The sequence below is a fragment of the Ceratina calcarata genome, unplaced genomic scaffold (genome assembly GCF_001652005.2).
Source record: "Ceratina calcarata isolate Rehan_Ccalc_2016 unplaced genomic scaffold, ASM165200v1 scaffold325.2, whole genome shotgun sequence".
NCBI lineage: Eukaryota > Metazoa > Arthropoda > Insecta > Hymenoptera > Apidae > Ceratina > Ceratina calcarata.
The window spans coordinates 51,782-62,249 of record NW_017155190.1 but is presented as its reverse complement, the minus strand read 5'-3'; the positions used below and the strand labels follow the sequence as shown (position 1 = coordinate 62,249).

The 10,468-nt window shown below is 35.9% G+C and overlaps 1 protein-coding gene across 1 annotated transcript in view; it reads left to right on the top strand.

Moving 5' to 3' along the window:
* LOC108624704 (esterase E4-like) overlaps positions 1 to 8,585 on the top strand; it is a 10,789-nt gene extending 2,204 nt beyond the window's left edge. Inside the window, exons 2-8 of the mRNA XM_018024179.2 lie at positions 82 to 370; positions 3,860 to 4,045; positions 4,444 to 4,646; positions 6,560 to 6,716; positions 6,809 to 7,129; positions 7,933 to 8,077; positions 8,174 to 8,585. Of these exons, the coding sequence (XP_017879668.1) occupies positions 82 to 370; positions 3,860 to 4,045; positions 4,444 to 4,646; positions 6,560 to 6,716; positions 6,809 to 7,129; positions 7,933 to 8,077; positions 8,174 to 8,348 (1,476 nt within the window). The 3' untranslated portion in view covers positions 8,349 to 8,585. The remainder of the gene's footprint in view (positions 1 to 81; positions 371 to 3,859; positions 4,046 to 4,443; positions 4,647 to 6,559; positions 6,717 to 6,808; positions 7,130 to 7,932; positions 8,078 to 8,173) is intronic.
* The last annotated feature ends 1,883 nt before the right edge of the window (positions 8,586 to 10,468 follow it).

The window sequence follows — 10,468 nt, the reverse complement described above, 5'->3', positions numbered from 1 at the left end:
TAACAAATTCAACATGCTAGCATTGTTTAAGTATATGGCCTATACATCCTTAATGGTAAAAACCTTAATCTCTGAATTTAGGATCCAGAATCACCGGAACCATGGATAGGGGAGAGGGACGCTTCGAAATTTCGCGACGTATGCGCTAGCTTTAACAGTATGACCAATGAAATCGAGGGAAGCGATGATTGTCTTTACCTCAACGTATACAGACCAACAAGCGATGCCTTAAAAAAATGCGCTGTCATGGTGTGGATCCATGGTGGTGGCTTCATCACCGGATCCGGAAATGACGCTATCTATGGGCCTGACTATCTAATACGGAAGGATATTGTTCTAGTAACGATTAACTATCGGCTAGGCGTCTTAGGTAAGATTGTGTTGGATTATACGTTCAAAATGTCACAAAGATCTATGGACATATGATACGCAGGATGAAAGAGGGCGTTTGTATAAAACAACAGAGTCAGACTCGAGAATCTTCTAGTTGGCCTTGTTTATCATTTATGTCTAATGCCTAATGTTTAATAACTAATCAATGTTTGATTATTAATTATCTGATTTTAATAACGGATCGTGAGTTTAAGTTCAAGTTCAAGTTCAACCAGTGCATTTAACATTTATTTATATATTAATTTCAAAAGATTGCGAATTTTAGAGTCTGATTTTCCAAGTACAGTAAAACAAGTCAGGTTCCCTGATTTAGAAGCTGAAACGCTCAATTTTTCTTTGTGATAGATTATTTTAAAATCCTAAACGTAATTTTGTCACTCTTGATTTTCATTTTACTTTGGGCCGTCATTGAATATAGGATCCACTAGTAGGATTGCACTCCTTATGTTATGGTTTGTGATGAAGGGTTAACACAGTTGTGCCCCTGGGCTTAGCGAAAAGTAAGAGTGATTTACATGTTTTGGACAAATTCAGCACGAATCATGGTCAATAATTGTCTAGGTTGATCATCCGAAATAATAGTGTCTAAGTTAGTCATCCAACAGTGTTTTCCTGAATAAAGTTAAAGAAATTCGATCTATCAATTCTAAATCTTTTTTATCAACTGAATTATATAATAAACTAAATATTTTTCAATTATTCATTTCCGGTTTTTAATACTAGTAATAATTGATTTTCCAATAACATATTTGGGGGTAGTGCAAGAGAGACGGAACTCCTGCCGAAGCATGTCATCTTTTTCTCATGCGCCGTCAACTGTGTAACATTGGTCGCTCGGTCTACTCTTATATATATATGATCCGTTTACCGCTTAATCCATTCCTGAATGTTTTGTAACGACGCTACCGAGTTGAATCGTTTATTTTATTTGTCTTCTTGTTCACTTAATATTGCCATTAATATCGTTGACTTTAGCATTATCTTCGATACGTGAGGCGATAAGAATAAAGGAACACATTTGTCACACAGGCGATAAGAATAAAGGAACACATTTGAACACAGTGAAAGCGAAATCTCGGTTTTTATTTGAGTACGAAGTTCCCGTGCAACGAAGTGCCTTTATCGTCTAATTAGATGACGATTTCCCAGAAAAATTTCCACGTCTTCCCTAGCTACTGTTTTATCAGAGAATTATTCTTTATTCAGACTATCAATCTGTACAAACTGCGAAAAACGTTGAAACTCAACGATCATTCACATTTTCTGCCTACTTAGCAATCCTTTAGAAACTGTGTGCAATTTTCGAGACTTTGGAGTTCCATTCTCAACTGACCTTAGCTTTAACGATCATTTTAATTTTATTATTTCTTCTCAAAAATCTTTTGGCCTTACTTACAGAAACTTTAAATTTTTTGTGATTCTAACATTCTGAGAATACTTTATTGCTCTCTCGTTAAAAGAACTCCTGTATTTATTTATTTTACACGGCTTACCAAGAATATCTTTTTATAGACGTAGGAATATAAACCTAAACGGGCACAAATATTTCACCACGCTTTGATCTCAATATTATAAAACTCACAGACAGATCATTGGGAAAGTTCAACATATATGTATTCTTACTATTCTTTGCGTATCATAAGGATATCTCCATTTCCTTGATTTATGGCGATTATGACTCTACTCTCGCCGAATCTAAATTGAGCACACTCGAAATCAAAATGTGTTAGACGATTGTCTAACAGACAAGACGATTATCTGTCCATAATCGAGGGAAAACACAGTTACACAAAATAAAGACACATTATAATTCATGTCGAACTAAAGCAATTTCTAGATTTATTGCGACCTCAACAAGGTTGATTCCAAATTCCGTATACACAACTAGAATAAACTTTAAATTTTACTTTGAGTTGAACGTCGAATCGCTCCGTGGTCCTGGACACTCCAAATACCTATCGACGATCCTTGTAAAAAAAATCGAAACAAACCCAAGAGGTTGATTAGTTATTCTGCACGAAATCGACAGAACAGAAAAGTATTGAATGTTAGGACTGTAGATTATTCAGAAAATAGCCTCCCTGTTTAATTCTCTATTCAATCATAATTCGATGAGAAGTGTAATGCGGCATTATCGCTGTTTTGTTGCTCCAAAGTATCTGTACGGAACGTTATTTGCACCTCACGCACAGCGTACACGCTTGTGCGAGAACTCGGGTTGTAAGGCCGAAACTCCTACTGACCATGCACAAGATCAATATGAAATACAACTTGCAGCAACAAACTAACTAACTGTTCAGATGCATTCGAACGTCACAAGCTCGCAGTCACTGCAAGGCATAGGTCGAATCAGCTGCAAAAATCTACTTCAGGCCCAATACAAGGACGTGGTATCTCGACTGGCGTTTAGTCAATAATTGGCTATTATGATCTACGATCGTAACGAAAGTACGTCTACTAAAGAACGTGCCGGAAACAGCGCAATGGATGAATCTAAAGTATTTCTCTACTTTGTCTTGTAAAATTAAAGAATGCATAAATTATCCTACGAACGTGGTCGATTAAATGGTACCGGGAATCTTTGATAGGAAAGATGAACATCGGAAGAATATACTCTGCCACAGTCAGCAACCGATAAAGCCGATATTCGGCGTTTTCTTTTTACCAAAAAAACTAATTCTTCGCTATGTGGCGTATTCATTGAATATTCTCGCTTTCTTTTCTTCCTACACGTCGTTCTCCGAAAATATTTATCTCTAGCGATGTTTCCCTAATTCACGATGACTCGATACTGCTTGCTTGTCTTAATGCTGCCGGATCTTTAAAAATCTCTTGTGCAGCCGACCGTTGAAATAAAGATTTCGTTTGACCTTATCTTTAAAAATTAATGTTAAACATATTCTTTATCTTATGAAATGTAGGATCTAAAGATCAGGAAGCGAGTTACAAATGGTAGAACACTTGATTAAAATTAAACTTCAATTATTATTACAAATTAGATACATTGACAATACAGATACAATTCAAAATTAGTCAAATCTTCAGAAAACACGAATTATTCTTTGTTAAACATTGACGCACTCTGTACAATTATTATACGATAAATAGGATGGTAAATTTTGCCCACTTTACATTTCCTCCAAATCTGTATCGAACACCAAGTATATTATCAGCCGTTTCTCCAAATGAATTATTCTTGACCGTCTATTTCACCTACCTGTGGTATTACACCACTCTCAGTTATTTAATTATTTTTCATTGTTACATTTTAGATATGATAATTTATTTTTATATTTTATATTTAACTCTCACTTCGTTTTCTTTCTGTATTTCAATGGGTTTTACAGACTTGTATGTCATTAATAAGAAAAATAAGGAACTGAATAAAAGGAACTATACGCGTTTTATACATCGAACTGCTATAACATTCACATTATACAGTTTTTACTATTTCGCCTTGCGATAGGTTTTCTGAACGTAGATCACGAAGTGGCGTCAGGGAATCAGGGCCTGAAGGATCAAGTGATGGCCTTGAGATGGATAAAGAAGAACATCTCCAGTTTTGGTGGGGATCCTGACAACGTCACGATTTTTGGAGAAAGCGCTGGTTCAGCCTCCGTGCATTATCTAACAATATCTCCTTTGGCTGAGGGTACGTTTTCAAGCATTTATGATATTGCAAAAATCATGTATAGAAAAATGAGAAATCTACGTTCAAAGACGTGCAGAACAAAAATTGAAATGCATATTACTATTCTTAAAAAGAAGAGATTGACTTCTAGAATTCTAGATTGACTAGATGTATTATTCAGTGTAAGAATTAAAAATTTCTGAAAAATGAAACTTCAGTTTGTTACGTTTGAACGGTTTACGTATAGTCAAGTCGATTTCGACTTTCTGATTATCCGAGCATGTTTCACGCCCATTATTTTTTATGTATTCTATGAGCACAAAGTCTCGCCCATTACGTTTGTATCATTGAGGCTCGTGCTTTATTTGCTTCGTCAACTAGAAATCCAAAATTCTGTTCTACGTCGTTGGTGTTTATAGGATTGTTCCACAAGGCAATCGCGCAGAGCGGAGTAGCGATTAATCCGTGGGCTCACGTAACCATGGGTTCCAAGGAACGCGTGTACCAGCTTGCCGCGAAACTTGGCGAGCATTCAATTGAACCCGAGGTCGTTGTCGACTTCCTGAAGACGATAGACGCGACGAAGCTCGTTGCCGCTGAAAGGGAATTTCTCACACCATTGGTAAGTCGAAGCATGAAATTTGAAAGAAGATGCACTTCCAACAAAATTCCATTTTACTTGTCTTCAATTAGTCAGTAGAAATTACAATTTTCTGATTAACTCCGATATCCAATTGAAAGAATTTGAAGAATGTATCAAGAGAGTCCGTGCATTTTTAATGGAAACATAACATGGAGAAGAAATACAAACCTAGTTAAAGAAAGTTTATCTTGTATAATGAACAATGCAGATGCGATTGGATGATATCGATAAGATATGCGAAAGAAAGCAAAGTCTGCAAAACAGGAGTGTTGAGGGAACGATTAAAAAACTCTCAGATACAGAAAAAATATCGATGAGACCAAAGATAAGCTTTTAATTTCTACAAATCTTTTGCATTACTAATTTTATTGAAAGAAATAAGAATTCATCTAATCTTTAAACGAATAATCCAAAATCTCTCCTTCTGTGTAAATGAAATGATTTCACTTTGCATAACATGTCTTCTGTATTCTTTAATGTTTGATCTGTAACTTAAAACAAATTCCTTAGCAAACGTTAATCGTTCCTTCCAATTTATTTTATTTATTGAATGTTTTCTTCGGGCTATTCTTCCATGATAACCAACTTCGTAAAACACTTGGCGAACTGTACTGAAATAACTGCTTTCTCCAATGTCCTCACAGAAGTGTTCAGCTAAATTTGGTGTCATTAATTCGGGACGTTGTTTCACTTTTTGTACGATTCTAGATTATTCGCATGATTTATGTAATCTTGTACTTTCTTTTTGATTGATTCGATCCTATCTGATCTTCATGTAGTTTTTTATTATATCAGCAACGATACTTTTATTTATATTTGACAAATTTTGTAGATAATTTTTTCTCTTTTCTCTGTGATAAATGATTAACTGAACAAGTTATTTTTATCTTTTCGAGCCATTATCACAGTATTTGCATATTATTCTTAACGTAGTGGTTCTATGATTGACTACTGCTGTTATGTTTACAAAATATTAAAAGGAGTCACTTTACTAATGTCTTAAGGAGAATAAAAACTGTAAGATATATTTAATATCCAAATATTATTGCAGATGAAAAATATGCTTAGCCTGGTTATAACAAAACATATACCAGAAATAAAGTATGCAGGATTTATTTCCATACGTATGTACAGCAGATTAAGTGCATTAATCTATTAAATAACAATAAATTTGATGAATGCATTGTAACTAAATATACCGGGTATTTCACCTAACTTGACCATCTTAAATAAATCGCTTATTTGTATGACAGAGAAATTGTCAGGGGGAGAAAATATTCTGTTCGAATTTTTTAACTTAAACTGTTTCAACTTAAGACTGTTTCAATGAAATTGAAATTTCATCACTTACCGTCCCCGAACGCGTACAGAAGTTACTGACAAACATTTCATAATTTCCTTGCCAAAAGTCACGTAAAAGTTAACATATTACATCTCGTTGGATTCGTTTTTTATAAGCTATAAGGCTGTTGTATAATGAAAATATGCAGTCCCATTTAAAAAAATACAATGACCTTGAAATCTCGACAAAAATTAGCTTGAAAAAGAAATTCGGCCCATCGCCGTATTGGCGCCTTCGAACAGAATATTTTCTCCCCCTGACATTTTTTCTATGATACAAAATAAGCAATATATTTAAGTGCTCAACATAGGTGAAATATCCTGTTTTTAAAATTTCGTAACTATTGTAATATTTATGAGAATAACTATACGTGAACTTTAACTTAGTATGGGATGAACAGAGAGGAGTGATGTGTCAATGAGAAACTGCAATGTCATAGAAATTTGCATTGTTGATACAGTCGATTATAAAAATGCTTTATCGGATACTACTAATAATCATATTTCCAAATAAAATTGAAATATCGCTTTTGTTTTGATGAATTTTACAGCAAAGTCATGTCGAATTTGGAGTATTTCTCCCAAGTATAGACGACAAATCTCCAAATCCATTCATGCCGCAGCATCCGTCGGTGATGATGCAAAAGGGCGTTCAAGTGCCTTTGATAATTGGTTTCAATAGTAACGAGGGTTCGATGTTTATGTCTCGTAAGTTATTTCATTTCATCATAGAATAGTATGTCTCGTGTACGAAATTTCCATATTTACGTACGCATTTAGAAATATTTGGGGATCTCCAGCATTCCGGCGAAACGATACCGAGCACCTCGCGACGATCAGCGAGAATTTCGAAGTGGTGATGCCTCTGGAGCTGCGGGCGCGAGTTAAGAAGCATGGGATCACTCCGAAAGATGTGAAACGCTTTTACTTTGGCGACAAGCCGGTTTGCGAGGAGACGAGACAGGAATACGCGAATTACATAAGCGATGCGCTATTTCTTCAAGGCATTTACGACGTGATAGATATTCAAGCAGAGAAGGCTACGCAGCCCACATATTTCTACAAATTCGTGCTCGATATTGATACGTGGATGAAACTCGCGTTCAATGTTACCCTGCCAGGTATTCATTTTATTCCTATATCCTATGTGTATATAAAGATGAAACTTCGAATTTTTTACATCCGTGACGAAGCAGAAACAGCAGTCTCATGTTTTATGCTAGTCCACTGCACTTCTCTAAGTGTATATATGTAGCGTAATTTTTAGAGGTGATTCTGGAAGCCAAAATAAGACAAAAATCGAGATTAAAAAAATTGCATCCAAGGTTCTATTTTTTAATTATAAGCCATTAAAAACTAACCCTCTCATTACTGGTTCACAGGTATAATCTGCGTCTGAAAGTTTAAATGCCTATATACATACTTCACAGCGGTTACGTTCGGGTAGGCACGTTGTACATTGCGAACCACTGACTGTACTATGACGGTCCTCTGACTAGTAATGGTCCCTAACATGTGCACGCATCATTAGCACTAATTGTAAGAATTTTGAACGCACGTTGCCTCTGCGAGCTACGATAGGCTAAAGACCAGTTTTCTTACTATTAGGTGCAATTTTCGATTGGTAATAACTAAAAAAAATGTAGCCGCAGACGCAAACTTTTCACTCTACATTTCTGCCTTATTTTGGTTTCTAGAATCACCACTTAAAATTTCTCCCACCAGTAGTCGAAAATCCAGTATAAGTTTAATCGAAGATCGAAGATTCTTCTTTGCGTTGTAACTTGCGTTAATTTTAGAATATTCTGAGATTCCTAATCAAATCAGCAAGTAACTCCACAGATAACATTTAAAAGATTTCAGTAAGCTTTGAGGAAACATTTTTACTTTGAATTCACAAATCTTTTTTAAACAAACTTTGTAGGAGCGACTCATGCAGATGATCTAGGGTTCCTGTTCTATCCGTACTTGGTGAAGCAAATGAACCTAGCGGCTCCGGAACCTGGTACTGTTAAGTATCAAGTAATGGAGTATTTCACTACAATGTGGACCAACTTTGCAAAAACTGGGTACGCTCCTCTTAATGACAATCGAAATGGATGGAAGATGAAATAATATAAAGGAATTGCAATTCTATTGATCTCTTTTGTTTCTCTTTATTAAAGAAACCCAACGCCAAGGATAACGGATTTGATTCCAACAAAGTGGAAACCCATCGAGAAATCAAATACGTCTTATTTGTATCTGAAAATCGACCGTACGTTGGAGATGGAAAGCAGCAGTAAAGCGGCAGACAGGCGCAGGTTCGACTGGGACAAAAGACTGAAACACAAATTATAGTCGAGTTAAACTCAACCAATCGTTTACGACAATCGATTAATTAACAGTTTCAACGGAAAGAGGATAGCGGGACTATTCTTCATGGATACAGCTTACACATATCAATTTTAATTTAGTAACCATAAGTCAAATGCACATTGTATGCATTCATTTAAAGTTGAATGTGTAAAAAATATGGAGAATGCATGTAATATGAAAAAATTGGCAGTGCATCAAAATAATAGTACACATCACTATTTTTTAAGAATAATATATAGAAGCCTCAATGTACACAGCATTTCTTAAATTAACGTTAAAAATGTTTTACTTTATACGGGATGGGGCAATAACTATTACCACCTCAAATATTTTCTAAACTATAAGTTTTGTAAGAATATTTCTTGTAACAAAATTGCACACTACGAAGGGGGCCGTGCAGTGGTGATAACAGTTTTTCAGCTGGTGGAGGTACTTCGGACATTTGGAGGTCACCGCCATTTTTTTAAATGGTTACCATAAGTATTATCGCCTTTTTCCGCTTTATATGGTCTTCAATGTCCTTGTGTTATAAGTCGTTGAATTCGTTTTAAGATTCTCTATTATGACACGGAAGCAAAAATATACTGAACCATTTAAAAAAATGGCGGTGACCTCCAAATGTCCGAAGTACCTCTACCATCTGAAAAACTGTTATCACAACTGCACGGCCCCCTTTGTAGTGTGCAATTTTGTTACAAGAAATATTCTTGTATAACTTATAGTTTAGAAAATATTTGAGGTGGTAATAGTCATTGCCCCACTCTGTATAAATATAAGCATAAAGCAATAGCACAAAAGCAATAAAAATAATAGCATAAAAATACGCACTCTAATTATGAGAAAACAATTGCCAAAATAAATAGTTTAATCTGTAGTCGTTGAACATTTTTTAATGTATCACAATTTTCTTTATAATCAGCATTAACTATAAAGTGACGCTGCTAGAGATCTCTGACGCCACTTCCAGGGTAAGACGGGTGGTATAATGTGATGCCGCAATGCTGATTTGTACAATTTGTGATGTATTGCACATGCACTTTCATACAGCACATACTTCGTACTTTGAACACGCCCGCGCGCGCCGTGCGTATTGAATATTAATATATTCAATTTGCATTCGAATTAAAAATCGAATTTGAATTCATAAATCAAACACTACGTTAAAATATTTTCACTCATTGTATTTTAGAAAATGTTACGTTTTTAAATTTCGCGGATTTATGCTGTAGCCAATGACTACTACGGCTCCAATACCACGTGACCATGCCAACTTTCAGCCCGGCAGCAGATATACAGGGTGTCCCAAAACTAGTGTAAGATATTGAAATGCGAGGCTCCTGACGTGATTTTAAACAACATTTTCCTTAGCGAAAAAGTTGTCCGAAGCGTGGTTGAGGAGTTATTAACAAAAAACACTAACCAATGAGAGCGCTCGGTTAGCGCGATCTCCGAATCGGGAGCGTTGGCTCGGATCCGGACGCCCGGTCTATCAACAATCTATCATTTCCCCATCTATTCCATTTAAACAACGATTAAATGTATTAATTATTATTAATTTCCTTGCATTGTTATTCATGTAATTTATTATTCGTCATTTTCTTAAAACGCTTCGTATTGAGCGGAGCGGTTGTTCACGTGTTAAAGGCCGGGCGTCCAGATCCGAGCCAACGCTCGCGATTCGGAGATCGCGTCAACCGAGCGCTCTGATTGGTCGGGGTTTTTTGTTAATAACTCCTCAACCACGCTTCGGACAACTTTTTCGCTAAGGAAAATGTTGTTTAAAATTACGTCAGGAACCTTTCATTTCAATATCTTACACTAGTTCTGGGACATCCTGTATGTATGGTGATTTGCGGAATTTCAGTCGCAGCGCGTCCGGAGAGGAAAAGTGGAACACAGGTGCCAGAACGCAAGATTTGCGGAATTTCTTCCACTTATTTCCTAGCCGTTCATCGCGCATGGTCCATTCTGTAGTAGAATGCTAGAATTTCTTAGCCTTAAAGAGAAGCTTGCTGCGCGCTAAGTTTGAACCGCACATCATTACACGCGTAATCTTTCATATTCATCATATTCATGGTCAACGGCAAGCAATTATATTAATT